Source organism: Lontra canadensis, unplaced genomic scaffold, assembly GCF_010015895.1.
Source record: "Lontra canadensis isolate GAN:19392208 unplaced genomic scaffold, GSC_riverotter_1.0 scaffold31, whole genome shotgun sequence".
NCBI classification, from domain to species: domain Eukaryota; kingdom Metazoa; phylum Chordata; class Mammalia; order Carnivora; family Mustelidae; genus Lontra; species Lontra canadensis.
Genome location: NW_022631025.1, coordinates 16,952,402 through 16,971,670, shown reverse-complemented (window position 1 = coordinate 16,971,670; position 19,269 = coordinate 16,952,402). Strand labels below are relative to the sequence as shown.

Here is a 19,269-nt window from a genome sequence, read left to right as displayed (position 1 = left end):
TAAGCTAGATGCAAATATATCCACTAGGAAAAGTTACTGTTATTATCATCATAAAAACACAAGAGAATTATGATGGAAATAATTAAGAAGGAATTCCTAACTTATTTGGAGGCCACAGGACCGTTTAGTCATGGGTTAGGATTGTGGAGGAGGGTGGATCAGGGAAGGACTGCCTAGAGCAGCTAATGATTATTTAGGGACCAGAAAATAACTTGGTTGTGTTAAACTGTGCCTGGGGGAAATCCCAAGGTCTTGTTAACTCTAGGGAAAAAGCAGCCAGTACATACACAGTAAGAGGGAAGCCAATGGAGAAGTGCACATGTTCCTGGGTTCAGTCATTTTGTAAATGTGAAGAAATCAGAAGCTTCTCGTTGGACCAGAAATCAAAGTTGCTATTTCTAATGATCATAATTTTTCAGAGGAGAGTTGTCAGGGAACAGATACTCTGTGTTGGGATTTACACAATCATCACAGACAGACTAGATGCTGGGCTAGAAATAAGGGGCTGGGGCTCGAGCTAACTACATGGAGAAGGGACACAATACTCGGGATCTCACTCCATAGCACCTACCAACCGACCGGGAGTAGCTTAAAGCTCTCGAACAGAGATCCATTAAATGTTAAATAGAATTCAGGGAAGATGATTTTCAAATAGAGTCAGATTATGGACTCTGTAATGTTCACGAACATAGAATCAAACACATAATTATAAAATGTTATGCTAAAAAGACTGGCTCTTCATCTAGCGATCTACCGATGTGACTTATTTAGACGAAGACAACCTCCTAAGACAATTGATAAACGACTCTTCTTGTAATTGTGGGTCTTCCTACTCTAGAGACAAAGTGACAGGAGGTGTTGATGGGCAGACCACTTCTCAAAAATAAAAGATATTTCTAGGTCCTCATTGGTAAGTAAACACAGGAGAAACAGGCAGGCTGGCTGTGCATATGTACTAGTCACAAGACCCATTCCGTGCTGCTCTCCAGAGAATACTAAAAAAATCTTTGCTTACTCTTTTCAGCTTTTCTCCTGTACCATGGAACACCAAAGAAGTTGTGTGTCTACATCTTTTCTGAGAATGAAATCATGAAACTGTAGTAGGTAAAGAAGTATTTGGTTAATGGCACCAAATGGAACTCCAGTAAAGCAACATTTCAAATGGCGATAATCTGATGGAAGTTTTCTGGCCACTACTTTTAGTTTTAATTTTAACGTCTATGAAATCAGAGGAGCTGAACAACAGAGAAAATGTCTATGTTGCTCTGAACCAAAGTCTTCATGGGAGTACGCACTACCACGGGATATGAAATTTGCCATCTTTTGATTCAATTTATGTTCAGCAAAGAAAAAAGCATCCTGAGGGAAATAATTGATAATAAACAATGTGTTTCTACAACCTCAAAGGAAAATCAGTAGGATTCGGACAGGAAGAAATACAATTACAGTCTGGCATGCTGTTTATTTTAGCTTTTACAACAAAGCAAGGGTTTGAAGACCCTGAGAAGAATTTTACAATCACCGACTATACAGAGTCTCCAATCCCAGAAACAGTTTATAATAATTTCATGGCACATACGACATGCATCAAATACTCTGCATTATTCGATAACTAAATAAGACACTGGATCATTCTCTTCATGGTTTCACAATCATATATTCATCCCCTTTTACTTGAAAAAGTCCATTAATATTAAGGTACAAGGATCTTGGACAAAAACCAAGAAAAAAAACCCGTGGCCTTTTTTTAACGAATGCATAGCCCATGATTTCTGTCCTGACAAGCTTTCAAAAGTGATTCTCATTTAAATAACTGTAGAGAAAGCACAGCAGCAATTCCCAATCTTCTGTCAACAAAACAGGTAATTGACTCTTCAGAGTAGAGACATTTACTTACAAGAAGGGCTGTCTGTTCTGAAGCATAACTTGTATGTCAGATGGTGGGAATTCTATTTCACACTATCAGTGAATGGAGAGTTGGTATTATTAAGGCTTCAGGAATTTTCCATTAAAGTCAGCAATCTGTTAAAAACGTGACTTGGGTAAACCAAGTAGATCCCATGATGTTGGCATGAGGAAGTATTTCTAAGGCTTCAAAGTTCTGAAAGGGGCTCTTCCTTTTTGGGTCTGACACTCATTTCTTCCAGCCTTTCTTAAGATGAAGCTTGAAGGGGTATTATTCAATCTGTTTTATATTTAAAAAGGTTGTTTTCATAGTCATGCTATGGAAGTATAATTCAAACCCATCCTTTATAAAAAAATAAGGAAAATAATACCAAAATATTTATCTGTAAAAAGAATTTCACGTTTCTAAAGAAACCACCACTAAGCTTCTCTTGATACCATTGAGGCTACGTTTGATTTGATCATTTTCCTGTCACTGATTCAGGGAGTCTGAAATAAGCATGACAGAAGTTTAAAATACAAACAAGAAACATTAACCTTAGCTCCATGGGGGGGCGGGGTGCAAAATATGGGCAATTTCTCCACACTGCAGAGAACCCCTTGGAGCAAATATTTAAGATTCATAAAAGAAATGCTTCTTTTACAAAATAGAAGAATTTTAACTAGATGCATGATTCAAGTTAGAAAACCAACTGGATCCCCACTGAGTTGAAATATTTTAATCACATGATTGCTTTACCCGATTGTAACCGATTTTGTGTGTATGTTTGTTTGTTTTTTTTAAATTTCTTTAGTACTTGAAATTACTTCTGTACTATACTTCCCAAACTGGTTGTGGAAGGTACAAGGTTGAAACTCTAATAATTTATCGCTGTGTCTCTTCAGGCAGTGTTCTCCATCAGAATCTCGGGGAAGGTTCTCTTGCCTCTTCTAGTTTTGTGAGGATCCACTGTTGTGGGGAAATAAATCAACATTTGCTTATTTCAAGAACTTGCAATGAAACTCAAAATGTAATGAGTATAAATTTAGAAGTTGGCTTTCTATTTCGGTTAGGTGTATACTCATGGCCAAAAATTACATTCATCCTGCCTAAGACATTACTCGCCTCAGTTAAATAGTCCAGAAGTTCAGAGACAATGGTACCAGGTTTGATTTACTAATAAGAATAATATTTTTCTAAGGTCTTTGGACTTGAATGTGCATCTTCAGAATAAGAAAAGTAAAATCATCCTGAGAGAGAAGAGTCATTTGGCAGCCAGCTGAATAACTGTGGCATACTGTGGAAACTATCTGTGCAACCTTTCTTCCAACAATGTCAGTTCTGTGTCACAAACCTTCATGATTCCATATATAGGATTCTACTGCTGGAGGAGGAGTAATTACACAGAATTCTAGAGTGGCTGGCAGGAGAGCAACCTTCTTGAGCAGTTTATGTGCTCTCATGATACAAATATTTTCTATCTTAAAAGGCTCTGAAATTGCAAAAATAAAATGCAAATATAATGCAAATCTTCCTACCAATAATATCTATTACCACTGGGGCTGTGTAATGGATGAGAGCCCTGGAGGCAATATTAGGGTTAGCCCATTATGAGAAGCTTCCGCAGAGGTCTATGTGCTGCTATTAATGAAAGAAGAACTTAGCGGGACTGTCTCTAAGATAAACAGAGAATGAGAACTGAGCCCAGTAGCCTTCTCTGGATGTTTCTGGGAGAGCAGGAAGATTAAAAACAAACCTTCTGGGATAAAATAACATGGTGACAGAGATTAAATAAAAAATGTATTACAGAGAAACTGAGAAAGGTGGTAATGAAAAATACTCTTGAGGAAACATCTAGTTACATATACTAAAACCGTAAAAATACAAAAACAAAATTAAAAACAAAACTTAACTGCCTTAGAAAAGAGTCCAACTCATTACATGCCTTTGAAATGAGAAGCTGCTATCTGTTTAAGTAAAGAGATTCATTATATTTACCCTAGCATCCTCTGGGGTCTTGAAGTTAATTATTTTTCCAAACTCCTTGGCATGAAACACAGACTTCACCCGCTCCTATAAAGAGAGTAACTTCATTAAAATGAAAATCCAGTTGTAGAAATAGGATTTAAAAAATGCCACAGTTCTGTAAATCTGTGTTTAAAGTGACCACCTTACCCAAATCATATACCTTTAAAAAAGCCAAGAATGAAGAACCAAAAAGACTCAAACACAAATGGGAAAAAAAAAAAGAAGACTAAATTCTACCATATCCATTATAATTAAGCTTACGTTAAAAAGCTTTGAGATTTCAATTGCCAAAGCCATACAGGGTTTATCCAAAGGATGAGGAGGTAAATCAGAGCAGTGTTCTCCCCTCCAGATAGTTCTTGGTATCTGGCCATGAAATCAAGATGAGTTCAGTTAAAAGGTAATATACACAGGTGTGTTGTATAGGGGGTTGTGTATGTATGTAATTTCTGACATTTTAAATCTGTCATGTAGTAAGAATGTAACTTAAGCTTATTGCACTCTACTATTTTTTTTTTTATTGTCCTCCAATTTTTATACTTCACTGGTATTCTATTCAGTGTTTGTGGGGAGAGCTAATGGTGGACAGTAAGCATGAGAGGGTAAACAGAAGTAACAGGATTAAAGAGTAGGGTGATGTTTACCTCTATTAACTATGGGCAGAGCTACAGGGGAAGCAATGTGAGGGTCTCTTGGTCAAATAATGTCTCTAAATAATTCAAACATCCATGTAAACACAGACTCTAGAAGACAACAGATTCTTTTACTTAAAAAAAAAAATTGCTGATTAAAGATTTCAAGAAAAGGTAGAAGGGAAAGAAACCAAGACGGTAAGAAGAAATTTATCTTTGGAGAGAGAAAAAGATATGAAAAAAGCCAGGCAAGCGTACAGGCAGAAAGTCATAGTCATAGTTATAGTCACTATTCATTATTTTGCACAAGACCATAGGGCCTTTCATTTTCTGAGTGATTGAATCAGAGAAATTCCCAATGTATAAGTTGGTCTAAGATCCTCAAGAACAAAGAGCCAGTCTACTCAGGAGCTGCCTGTGTCTTTGGAGTGAGTGGTAAGACTAGAGACATGATCTTCAATGGTTAAACACAAGGCCCTGGGGCAGTTATGTACTACGGGCTAGCCCAGAAAACGTCTGTTTCTGCCTGCCTGTGTCTAATGATCCTTCTTCAAGCAACAACTTTTGAATCTCCTTTGGGTAGTATTTCTCACCTTCTCTCACTCCAAATACTTCAGATAGAGCTGACCCTTCCTTCTCGGAAACACCATGGTGATCCCATGACCCTCACCTGGTCAGCTGGCTCATACCAGCTCTCTGACCAAAGTGACTGGCTCAGGATAGGCATGTGACCAAAGGTGGCCCAATGAGACCCAGTGAGAAGCTTTCATGCTGCTGAGCTAGTAGGATATAAACCTGGAACATCTGCTGGCCGGCTTGACAATGAAGCCAACACTGAGGAAAGTAGAACCTAGAAGTGGGAGTGGCAAAGGAGAGAATGAAGGAGGAGAGGAAGGGAAAGAGAGTATCTGCTAACGGCATCACTGGAGCATATCTAAACTAGCAGATACAGACTTAAGACTTTCAGTTACAGGAGCCAATTAAATCCCTCAAAATCAAAATAAAACAAAAACAACAAAGAACAAAACTTACTTGGGCTGTATCATTTACAGTATTTCCTACTACTATAGCCAGTGCCAAAGTGCCCCTACGCAAAGGTATCTGGTCAAATACCTTGAGGCCAAGTATCTTGTACTTCTTTGAATCGCTTAAAACACTTCGTGGAATCTTTAAGACTTATAATGGACACTGAGTCTCTGCTGATTTGCCAAATGACTAGCAATTCATTATATCTACATTCAAGTACCAGGCGCCATGTTACTAATCAATGCAGAGTGAGAAATGGTCTTTGCCCTCAAGATTAGAATGGAATTGGGAAGTTAATACCTACAAAAAGAAAAAGAAGTACCAATAACTGTCTATTAGAGAGAGGCAACTTTTCAAGAGTCCGTTTTTAAGATTTTCAAGGAAAAACATTTTGTATGGAACCACCAGGGATTTTGAGGTATACAAATGATTTTCTCATTTTTGTGTCTTGGACAGCAGTGAGAAGTTGGAATTCTAGAAAATGAAGGCCCAGTAACATTATTGTCAATGCAAAAGCACATAGAGTCTGGTATTTTGTCTTGGCCTAGCTTGCTTTTCTTTAAGCCTGAAAAAGACAGGAGGTGTAAAGGAAAACCACAGTAGGACAAAACAATATCTATAAAATAGATGGGAAGTAAAGAGGACCATTTCAGTGCATTATTTTCAGTTCCAAGTTTTCAAAAAAAAAATCTATTCAACATACCTTTGCTTCAATGCGTAATCTTCTCCCATGAACAATGAATGGCTCTTTGGTAAACTCATCAAAACTATACTGCCACTCACAGGTAAGCTGTCCAAATGTTCCTTTTGTTACAAACAATACACCACTGGGGAAAAACAAAAAAGAATCCGCTGTAGAATAAAGGCACTTATGTAGCAAGATATACATTCATTGTAAATACCCATAAAATATTAACCAAGAGACACTATATTCTGAGTCATAAAAAACCTTGAGGAATATAAAAGAACTGAAATCATACAAAGTATATGCTCAGATCATAATGAAATTAAATGAGAAACCAGTAACAGAAAGAATATTTCTAAATGCTTGGAAATTAGCATACTACTATATAATGCATGCATCAAATAATCTCAGAAGAAATCAGTATCTTGAAGTGAATGAGAATGAAAATACGACACAACAGCAAAATCTGTGTGACGTAGATAAAACAATGCTTAGTGGGAAATTTATAGCACAACATATTTATGTTAGAAAAAAACGAATGAACCAAGAGAGACTGTGGACTCTGAGAAACAGAGGGTTTTGGAGGGGAGGAGGGCGGGGAGTTGGGAGGGCCTGGTGGGGGGTATTAAGGAGGCTCGTATTGCACGGAGCACTGGGTGTGGTGCATAAATGATGAATCTTGGAACACTGAAAAAATAAAATGAAATTAAAAAAATGAATGTACTTCTAGAGTCAAATATGTAAGGCACTTTATACACAATGGAAAAAATTTGCAGAACCTATTAGCTAATATCTTGGAGAACTTTCAAGTAATTAATGCTTTAGAATGTTTCCAAGGCTCCATGCAATAAGCTTATCAACCTACCTCAAAAAAGCCTTTTAAAATTGTTTTCCCACCTTGAGAGGAAAAAAAATGCATTCTGTCTATAATAATTCTATTTAATCTTTCCTTCAAAGGCCTTTACTTTTCCAGCTCTTCTTTCTGGTTGAAACATCAATTCTAGGTACAACCAGATTTTTTTTTTTTTTTTTTAAAGAAATACATACTTTAAGTTAAGGGATTGCGTTACAGAGCTGGCTCCTGGCAGGAACAAGCTAATTAGGACTTACATCTCTCACTTCAACCTTCTGTCTCAGACCCTCTCTTTCACCAATCCTGGATTACAGGGACTGTTTGAACAAACCTATGGGTCCTCCCACATATCTTCAAGCATGTGAAAAATCTAAGATAGGCTAATCTTGTAGCAGGCACCTAGCACTCTGCCCCCCACCCCACCCCCAATTCAAAGACCCTTTAATCCTCAAATCTGAAACTTGGAAAGAAAAGAAATGTATGCATAGTATGAACACTACCTTTTAGTCAACTACAACTCTCTTCCCTCACTTCATCAAGGTTTATAGAACTTCCTTTAAAGAGGTCTACTGTGTTGAGAAGGTCAGTTTTCAAATGCTGCAAACTAAATTGTAAACTATTAATTTTGCAACTGGTTCTTGTTCAACTGTGATCAATCACACTTCGTGTCATCAATGGGAGAGACGGTTAATAGAAACATGAATGAAAATCGCTATGAACAAACACGGCTGCTGAAGCTCTGCCCCTAATTATAAAAGCTTATTAACAACTTAGATGTAAAATACAGTACATACTTCTAAGTGAATGCTAAGTAGTCCTTTAAAATTAAGGAAGATGTTCATATGCTGCTATCAACATTGATCTAAAGCAAAAAATTAAAGCAAAGTAAAGAATGGTACGTTGACAGATTTCCATTTACATTAAGATATACATGTGTGATGCTTGTAATATGCAGAGATTATTTCAAGAAGGAAACAAGTGGTTGCCTCTGGGACAGGGAAAAGAGGGACTGGTACCTGGGATGGAATGAAGACTCACTTTACCTATTCATCTTCTAATGCTGTGTGAATTTTTTACTGTTAACTTTTTAAATAAGAAAATTAGATAGTGTTGTAAATTTTAGACCCAGAAATGATTAGCATGAAAAACATTAGAAATGACTGCTAAGGGGCGCCTGCGTGGCTCAGTGGGTTAAAGCCTCTGCCTTCGGCTCAGGTCATGATCCCAGACTCCTGGGATTCCAGACTCCTGGGATCGAGCCTCAGCAGGGAGCCTGCTTCCCCCTCTCTCTCTGCCTGCCTCTCTGCCTACTTGTGATCTCTGTCAAATAAATAAATAAAATCTTAAAAAAAAAATGACTGCTAAGTTCAACAGTGAGCTTGAGCTAACAAGATGTTAATATAACTTCTCCTTTTCGATAGTGAACAAAACCACACAGGCTTATTGACTACTCCTTTCTATTCAGCCATAACCTCTGTCTCTCAGGCACAATTTCACTCTTTGCTATCCATCCAGAAATCCCCATTTTAATCCCGCACCAGTTCATTTTCCTCAGTCTAACAATGACTTGCAAACACTAGCCCCTCTGAGGCCGTGTATTTTTGCATGTACCTCTACTGTCTACAGTCTACTCGAGGATTTGGCTATCGTTGGGAGTACCCATGTAAGAACTGATCTGTCTCCAATGGTGTACGTACTTACGTGAGTTTCTCCGCAAGCTAATGAAAAGATATCACCAGAGGACTTCTGGGGTACTTTTTCAGAGGGGAAGAAATGGTAGTGTGAGGATAGTTTTACGGGAATTTCTGTATTATTCAAATTAGTTGAAAAAATATTAAATTGTGCATGGCTGTGCATTTATCTGTACAAAGCTAAATATGAATTTATGGAAGGTTTTTGCTACAAGGCTTGTAGAGCAAGAGGACCAGAGTTAGCAGGAATCAGTGTGACTATCTGCAACAGATGACGAATGTCAACTGCTTCTCTTCATGAGTGGCTTCTCAGTTAACCTCTCAACAAATTACATTCCAGAAAGAAAGTTACCTTTTAGTTATCATTAGCATATCTGTTTTATTGATCATGACATGGGTAAAATACTTATATTTTGCAAATCTTCCATTTTCCATGACCTAAAAAAAGGTGAGAGAGAATTTCATTATTATTTCTATTCTAATGCAAGTAATGCACTGTGATCCTCTAGAAGCCATTTCTCAGTGGGGGACAAATTATTAACGTACTTATACAGTAAATGTATCATAAAATTGAGTATTCACAAAATTATTGCTGCTTCCTTTTTCAAAGCACCTTTTTGCACTGCTTTACTCAAGATGACTCAATTCAATCATTAATGCTGCATTTTTAGAAGATATTGTTATTACCTACAAAGTTTAAATTGAACCTATTAAAGTTACTATTAAATTAGCATATTCATTTTTTCCAGGATAAAATGTACAAAAACACATGCTAACACATATTTACATGTATGTATCACATAATTTAGTATTAGCCCCATCTTGCATCTTCCCTGGAATTTTCCTATCTGCCTTACAAACATGCTTTTCTTTGCCAATCTCATAATTCGTTCAAAAATTAGGAGCAGAGTGGGGCGCCTGGGTGGCTCAGTGGGTTAAAGCCTCTGCCTTCAGCTCAGGACATGATCCCAGGGTCCTGGAATCGAGCCCTGCATTGGGCTCTCCGCTCGGCAGGGAGCCTGCTTCTTCATCTCTCTCTGCCTGCCTGTCTACTTGTGACCTCTGTCAAATAAATAAATAAATAAAATCTTAAAAAAAAAAAAATAAGGAACAGAGTGTTTCTGGACAAACTTGGAACCCAAGGACCTAATTACCTTATCCAACAGCCTTTATTTTCAAGACTGCTGCAAGACACTGTCTATCCATGACATTGTCAACAATTCTTTTTCCCCAATACTATACATAATATAAACAAAATACAATTACCATTTTTAGTTCTGCACTAAATACTATTTGCTCTGAGGATGGAGTTACTTTGGCTAAAAATACATAGTATGCTAGACTACTATCTTTTAAAGGCAAACAATGTAATTGTGACTAAGATCCCTCAATAGGAAGTAAGGTAAGAATTTAGCCAAAATGTTAAGGCTCCTGAAAAAATTCCAAAAGAGATATAAAGATTTTAGAAAACTGTGTTCCATGAGGCTATATGCAAAAACAAAATTATTTAGCTTAGAAGAAGCTAACAAGTAACTTCATAATAATCTTAGTAGAAAAGGCTACCAGAGTAATTTTCATTTTATTGGAGATAAAGTTAAAAAAAAAAAAAAGCAGTGACTACAACAACAGGATGAGGCATACAGATTCACTGCATGGAAGAATTTCCTAACTTCAAAGATAATAATACTCAAAAAAGAGTATCTTTACTATTTGCTGGAGGAGGTAAGGCAAGTAAACACAAATTCCTTGAGTTACAAACAAAAAAGGGATATAAGCACAGATTCAAAAGAAATGAATGTTATTAGATAATAAACTATGCAAATAAATCTGAAAAACTAGGTGAAGTGGGCCATGTTTTAAGAAAATATAAATTATGAAGAGAAAGTATCAAAATTGCAGAGGAAAAGTAGAATTTTTGCAGATGATAGTATTGTTTAGAAAACCTAAGTACATAAACCCAGTAACTTTATCTTATAAACACAATATCAAAGTGAGAAATGGAAGGAAAAAATTGTTTAAAGAATAATAAAAAAGATAAACATTTATGCCTAAGTTTAACAAATAATATGCAGAATTTATGTGATAAAAGCTATAACACTATTGAGGGGAAAAATGGAAAATTTAAAAATGGAAATCTCTACCATATTGCTAGATAGAAAAATTCATTAACAATGTCACTCCCTTTCCCCAGCCCCAATTTTTACACTCCCCCATATGGTCTCAAGATGATTGTGTTAATTTGTTCTGGGGGCAAGAGATGGAAATATTTTGACAGAACTATACTAAAATTTATCTAGAAAAAAAGGTGATAATATCCAAAAAAATGTATAAAATGAATGAAAAGAGAACTATCCCAGCAGACAGGAACACAACTTACAAGCTATAGCAGTGGAACAGTTTGGTGCTACTGGAAGTTATATAAAGAGATATGTCAACAGTAACAGTACAGATTCCAGAAACTGACCCAAATGCACACTAGGACTTTGTAAAATCCTATATATCCAAAAACAGGAATATATAAAATCAAGATTGCATTTTAAATTAGTGGGGAAAAGCATGTCTTAATAAAAATGGCATTTCAGGCAACCTGTTGGCAATACCTGGGTCTCTGCTTCTCTCTATACCACATGAATTCCACATGGATCATTGATTTAAGCATACAAAATGAAACTACAGAATTACTAGAAAAAGTAACATTTTAATAATATTAAATGAGAAAGCCTTAAATATAAATATTTATAAATTTATATTTATATATTTATAAATATAAATTCAAAGCCATACCACAATGTAAAAAAATTGTCATGTACATGGAAATTAAACACTATATAGTAGTAGAACAGTAAGCAAATAATCAGATATAAAGTAACAATATAAAAAATCAAAGAATTGGGAAAATATCTGTCAATATAGAGATAAGGAGCTAATTTCATAACACAGAGAAATATGAATAAATCAACAGAAGAAAACTGAGTAAACCAATAGGAAAATGTGTCACAAGCTTATGAACAGGTAGTTCAGCAAAACACAAAATCTGACCAATATACACATGAGAAAATGTTCTACTTAATTCAAAATCAAGAAAATGCAAATCAACTAAAAGAACTAAGTCAAGAATTCGACTGCTTTTATTTTATGCAAAAGTATGCCAAGATATACACACAGAAGTCTTCACAGTAATACTATGTTAAAATAAAAATATCTAAATTTTCATTAAGAGGGACTGTTTAAATAAAGTATAGCTTAGCCATACAATGGGACATTATATGGTCATGAAAAGAAAGGTGATGTGCATACTGATATCAAAGATGTGCAGACATATTCAGTGAAAAGAAATTAAACTTCTGGGAATTAATGGTGGAGGACTAGAAACACATTTGTGTATACTTATATATCCATGGGAAATTTCTGGGGGGGTTGGTGGTAACACACTAATCTAATAGCGCTTATCCCTGGGCTTGAAAATGATAATAGTGGGGGCAGAAGTGAAGTTTCATTTTTAAATTTACAACTTTTTCTTTCAGTTATTTTTTGTATTTGTAAAGAAATTAACTTAAAGCTTCTTTTGTTCTACATAACCAAGCCAAAAAACATCAAGAGTACAAATGCTGATCTCCCCAAGAACATCACTACCACCAGGAGTCACGGGTCCACATGCCCCATTAATAAACCACAATCTTCAAACAGCTTAAAAGTTATGGTTTACCTCCAAATACCTAGCTTCTATTTCAATACTGTTTTAAATATGGGCATTACAGAGGACCCTGCTTCTCATCACTTTCCACTTTTCAGATACAACTTAAATAAAACCTAACCTTTGCATATAAGCAATTAAACCAATGTCAATAGTCACAGTAGTACCGATAGAAACAAGAGCTAAAAATCTTAGAAAAAAAAAGTCACTCAAGCATGTTTCTCAAGCATGTTTTTTGGAGTTCACCAAAAACCTTAAATGCAGCACTTAAAAGATGACTAGACATTATGGTCATAGTCGCTCTACTTTGAAACATACAATGAACTATATTGTTATCAGAATGGATAGATTTGAATAAATGTCAAAGATAACTCCCTATACAGCAAAATTTTGCCGGTCTCCATTACAAACAGGTACAGAGGAAATAAGAATAGTGCTGTAAGCAGAAGCTAAAACTCTGGAACTAAGTCCCAAGGAAAAATGGGAGCAAATGAGAGACAATCTGACAATTTATCAACCATCATCCGCCATCATGCTGTAAAGTCTACAAATGTCATGCTTTTGACTGCAATTTCCTAATTACTTGTCTTTATAAGTGCCCTATATTGGAAATTTATATTTTTCAAAACATTATAAGTTATCTAAGGAAAAAACTCCAGATTTTAGACCTGTAGGAAAGTTACTGTCTATGTAAGCATGCACCGCTAGCACGTGAAGCAGTGGAGGACCAGGTTAAATGTCTTACCCACCCGATCCTCACAGCAACCCTGGTAATCAGGTAACAGCTGAGTGTCTTGCTCGGGGTCATACTGATACATATGATCAGAAAAGTGGTTTCTTCAACTTCTAGTTCCAGTGCTTTTCACTATACCATGATGTTTCCTCCTATGATGTCAGTCACACGTTTCCCACAGGACCTCAAATATGTCTTCAGTATCCCTGGATGCTGGATGCTGCTGAGGCAGGCTGCTCAACACCGCAGGAGGGATGATTTTTGTTTAGGTTAACAGGGTCCATATAGCTCGGTGTTAATATCTTATCTTCCTCCCTCCAAAACAGATACTCGGTATCAGTGTGTCTCTTGAAGTAATCTGTGATACCTTCAAAATAAATGAAGCACTAGCAACACCGGGGCTAGAAATCACTATGTAGGGCCTTTGCACAAAGACCAAAATTTGGCTGAAATATCAAATAAGCAGGCTGAAGCATGAAGTACATTAGCTAGTGTGTTAGACAGGTTAGCCTCATTTAACATGAGGCAGTGGTTAAATAAAAAACAATTTTTTCCTTATTCATTCAAGTATCCAGGAATTACTTATCACTGACGACTTTCTTAGAGAAGCACAAACTGTTACAGATAATTGGCAGAACTTGCAGACAACAATCAAAATGCATGGTTATTGGTAAAAGGGTTCCTTCTGCATTAGAAAAGATGAATATACAGGTCTTCGTTTATTAGATACAAATAAATCCAAACGGAAGTGACCGCAAACTCAGAAACACAAGAGGCAAGAACATGGAAGACAGTGGAGTCAGGGTTACCCTCTACTAACAGCCACATTTCCTATCAGATCAGTCCCGACATTTTAGAAAAAGAACAGGCCGGAAACTACAGTAACGCAGGGAACGTTGCTAACACTTGCAAATCATCTAAATGCTCAGAAACAGCAAATCCCTACAACAAAAATAATTCTGAAAGAGCAAAGCAAAATATGGTAACACAGATATTAGGAATAAATCATGAACATGGAAGGCTTTAAATCCCAAACAATCTAAAGTGCTAATATTCATGGGAAATCTATTTAAGGAAACTGGATGAAGGATAAGAACACAGTTCAGGGGAAAAAAAAATCTGATCAGTATCTGACTCTTGGAAGACTAGAATTTCATGGAGGTGAGAGTTTTTTTTTTTCCTTTCAAGCTAGTAACATGAAGCATAAGAGAAAAATGAAACTCATCTAGAAGAAAAATCAAGAGTAAGAGCGCTCTCAGGCACGTCAAGCTACTGGACAAGAAAGAGCTGGCTTCAGAGATCGGCTAATGGGAACGGTCAGGACATAATGGGGAAAGAGAAAAGGTTTATAAACATATTTAAAAATTAAGCTTACTTTTAAAAACAATAAAATTTAGGCAGGTAATCCTACAATGGTAAATGCCAGCATTTCTCAATTATTTAAGAAACAGACAATTTTAAACCAAACCCTCTTTAGACAAAGATGTAGTCAATAAATCTAGAACTTTCCTAGAGTTACCTGCTTAAAGGTTAGGGATAAAACCTTTTCTAATTCACTTTAAATATGAGGGATTTGAGGGCTATGGCCCAGGAAAAACAAGGCATTCAAGCAAGCTTCATGATAAGATGTAGTAGAAATTCATTACCTCAAAGCTCAATGATTTCATATATATAATAGAATAAACACATTTAACAGTGATGAAGTGATATTTGGCCTATTCGGAGGCAAATTGCTGTTAAAAAAAAAAAATCAAATCTCATTGTCATGAAATCTGATACGGAATTAGCCCTTATTGAATCCCCCATACCTTTGTCTCCTCCCAAGCAAATGAGCTCTTTTGATTATTAACCAAAGGATATGCTATTCTCACAGCTTAGGGCAGGAAAAGAGAGTATAACCCTGTGACATAACATCAAATAAAATGTTACCCTTAAGAGATGTGAACCACTGTCATCAACTGGTTCAATTAAAAGTCTGGACAAAAGACAGAATTATGCTCATGACATAATTATGTGCACTGACAGTAGAACCATTAATTAACCTACCTAATACATTCTAGAAGAAAGGCCAGAGGTGGGTCGAAATAATGTAAGTGACAGTTGTAAGTCTCTTTAACCTATTTCCAGCAGAATCTGTACTAAGCAATATTTACTGATCATGATGCTATCCATACTTGAAAACAATTTCTTTTAATTTTACCATTTCTTCTAATATATTATGAATTTCAGAGCAGGTCAAATTACTGAGGTTTTATTGTTTCTATTGCTCACCAACTAATGTGTGGAAATGGTTGTAGTATTTTTCAAGTACTATTTCTATTAATGCTGAAAGGGTTAAAAAAGGGGTAAGATTCACAGGTGCTTTTATCCTGATAAAAAGGAGACAAATGAGGAACCTAAAATTTATGTAGTAGTGACCAAGAACTAGCAGCGGCTGGTATTCATAGAATAATGAAATATAGCAAGTCCTTACTATACACTGTGCTAATAATCATATATATGTATTACCTCACCTGAGGTAATTAGTTAATTAATTTAATTATTTTAAGCCACCAATATTATTGTTATTTTAAGTCACGCAGTTATCTCCATTTTAGAGTCTGGAAACTAAGGTCAGACAAGCACAATAGATTATAAAGCTGGCAAAGGGAAAAGCTGGAACTGAACTCAGGTTTACTTGGTTCCAGAATCCAGGCCCTGGGCCATAGGGTACTACTGCGGCTCAGAGGCTTTTCATCGTCAGAATGGATCACTACAGAACTACATACCGTCCAGCGGACGCGGTGAGATGCAATTTTTAACAGCTCACTGGAATACGGATTCAGATATCCCACAAGCTGTACTGTGTCAATGCTTCAACATCATGTACTACCTAGGAATCTTTATCTTTCTGGATGACTGGGCATATCTTATGTCTCCTTTGATTCTTACAGTTCCTCTGAGCCTTGTGTGTAGCAATCAACCAACAGGAAGGAGACTGTGAAGCTCTGACATGACAGGGTTGGCCTCTAACAGAGCTCTTGATTTATCCTCCAGTCACCAGATTAGAAAATGTCACCACAGTTATAATCTCATGAGAGGAGCAGGAATCTTGACTGCTCTCTTCAGGCCTGTAACCTTAAGATCTAGAAGGGTGTCCAATACATAGTAAGACTTTAACAAATACTTGTGTAGAGAATAAATATAGGGCATTAAATTTTTCCTTTGTATTCACATTAACTATACTACTAGATCAAAAATTCACTCATACATATATAATTATACATTTACTCTTTTGGCAATTTTGAATTTGAAGTAGTCTGGCAATTTATTCTACTTTACAAGAACTCTGTAGACTCCCATACTTGTAAGTTACAACACTGGTGCTTCATTATATCTCCAACTTAAACAAACTACCTCAGACTTGAAGTGCCACAAAATGCCCAACGTATGTTTCTCCACGTTGCTTCCTATAGGGTTCTTTATAGTGGTAATTTTTCACTGAAAATTTGATATCCAATTCATTAGAGTCATCTTCAAAAGTAACTGGGACAGCAATTTCATTTGAATTTATAACTGAAGACTCTTAACTGATAGAAAAAGTATACGCAGCGCTTCCTTTCATAGAGAACATTAAAGTTTGTTTTTAGTGAATGAAAGTGGAATCCAATTCAATTCTGTATGAAAAGGAATAGTTTTATTTGGCAAGAGAACATCCTTTCTTTCATAGGATATCTTGCCAATAAAAAAATAGACTTCATAACTTAATACATTGTTTTTTAAACAACACTACTGTTAAAGCACACACTTTAAAAAGTTTCCAATGAGCTTTACAGAGTTCAACTTCAGCTGGAAATTTGTGCTGTCCAAAGTAACCAGGGGAAGTCACACAAGGTAGAGCTCTAATACCTAAGTAAAGAAATCCCAAGTTATGATTTAGCATCGTTAGCTAAAATAAAGGTGAAAGATCTTCTAAATTAATATTCTGGTAAGAAGAGAGTAAGACTCCAGGTGAACCTACCTGAGTGTAACATTTGAGGATGTACTAAATTTTCTGTTTTGATAGTATTTATCCTTCCTCTAACATATTTACAAATTTAAGGGATGCAATGATGACAAACTTTTGAAAAAGATTTAAAAATGAAGTTGGTCTCATTCAAGTACTGGATTAGAAAAGAGAATTTTTAAAAATCACTTTATACTTGAGACAAAGAGAAAACTGGAAACTCCACTAAGTGGAACCATCACCTCCAGAAAAAGATGCTAATTTCAAAGCCTTATTCAAAAAGTATTGTTATGTAATACGGGAGGTTCTAAGTGGAGTGAGATGCTCTTCTGGTGCAAAATCAAGTTAGTGGGACTTACTACTAAATGTTGGAAAATATGGGCCTTCGAAAATGATGTACCCCCAAACTCTCCAAAAGATCTCGGCTAAATCGATAAATGAGGTAAGAGACTGTATCCCGGTTGGACAGGTAATCTCCTTGCCCATAGGATCTGCTTGATTTGGGACACTAAGAGCTCAAACTTTCCTGGACAACAGCATTTGGCTCTCTTCAGATTTCTCATCCCATTCAGAAGTCTGCTTCTGGAGGGAAGAGTTAAAAAATGAAGAGTGAAATCCAATAAGCCTTTGTCTCCTAGGTCTTGTCCACTTACTCAAAATTTCAGATGAAGCCAGGAAGAGTATTCGGAACTACTCTGGTGATCTGCCTGCCTACGGTAAGCCCTCTCTTCCAGATCAGTTGTAATTCTCCTCCCGAAGTAAAGGGAAAGACCACGTCAGCCGAAGGCAGTTATCTTCCAACTGCCATTTAGGCAGTGTTTGAAGCTAATTATAAACATCTGTAATTTCTGAAAGAAAAGAAATATACAACAAACAAAAACAGCCTCCCTGCTACAACTCACATAAGCATAATAACATCATGGAAAGAGATGTAAGAGATTCAAAGACAACACAGATAAAAATTTAAAATATCTGAAATGCTTAAGAGTATACTACCCTCGTGGGATAACCCAGCTGACAACATTCATGCACAGTGAATCACACAAAGATCACACACACACACACACACACACACACACACACTCATTCTAAGACGCAAAGATTTAAGGGGTGAAAACTTTAAAAAGAAACATGTTCAACAAAAAACAAGAAAGGAAATCTATTACAGCTATAAAACTTATAAAAATTAAGAAAAGATTCTGCTGGCTTTTATGTATTCCAGAAATAAAGACCAGTTTCCCCACACTAGAATTATTCTATGAATAGATCACTTTTTTAAACTTTAGAAGTTAATAATTCTATTTATAAGAACTTACAATAACAAAAATATACAATAGAAATTTATACATTCGGATTATAATCATGTTAATAAAAATTTTAAAAGGAACTATAACGTAAATGGTGGGGAGACAGGATAATTTTTATTCCTATAGTTTCCTACTTTACTGAGCATATATTACTTTAACATTGTAAAAAAATAATTTTTGAAAATTTTTATATCTCCCATAAAATACAACAATTATAGACTGAGAATCAATGTTAGCTAACTGATTCACAAAAGGATTTAGCTCTTTCCATGGAAGTATGGGTCTCTAAATTTTTTAATTCTTAGAAATCCCAAGCTCTGGGGCACCTGGGGTGGCTCAGTGGGCTAAAGCTTCTGCCTTCGGCTCCAGGCATGATCCCAGGGTCCTGGGATGGAGCCCCGCATCAGCCTCTCTGCTCAGCAGGGAGCCTGCTTCCCTCCCCCCACCCAAACCCCTGCTTGCCTCTCTGCCTACTTGTGATCTCCGTCTGTCAAATAAATGAATAAAATCTTAAAAAAAAAAAAAAAAGAAATCCAGAAAATCTTTATAGACGTATATGATTAAAAGGTTTTTGATAAATGATAACTTAGGGTAGAAAAACACAGCATACCCAATTAAGAATTTTATATATATATATATATATTTAGCTAAGTTTCTGACAATCCTGATTTTTTTTAAAAAAAGCTAATAATAACTATATTATTTTGAATGCTCAGATATTTATGCATGTTTAAGATTCAGAACAAAGGC

General features: G+C 36.0%; 1 protein-coding gene across 3 annotated transcripts in view; it reads right to left on the bottom strand.

Moving 5' to 3' along the window:
• Positions 1-1,437: 1,437 nt before the first annotated feature.
• VPS13A (vacuolar protein sorting 13 homolog A) overlaps positions 1,438-19,269 on the bottom strand; it is a 229,371-nt gene continuing 211,539 nt past the window's right edge. The window contains exons 69-73 of one of the 3 annotated variants that reach the window (XM_032866682.1): positions 9,153-9,238; positions 6,275-6,398; positions 4,175-4,279; positions 3,884-3,958; positions 1,438-2,854 (exon numbers count right to left, since the gene is read on the bottom strand). In XM_032866682.1, coding sequence (XP_032722573.1) covers positions 2,804-2,854; positions 3,884-3,958; positions 4,175-4,279; positions 6,275-6,398; positions 9,153-9,238 — 441 coding nt within the window. In that variant the 3' untranslated portion in view covers positions 1,438-2,803. The remainder of the gene's footprint in view (positions 2,855-3,883; positions 3,959-4,174; positions 4,280-6,274; positions 6,399-9,152; positions 9,239-19,269) is intronic. The other 2 variants (XM_032866678.1, XM_032866679.1) reach the window with 2 other exon arrangements.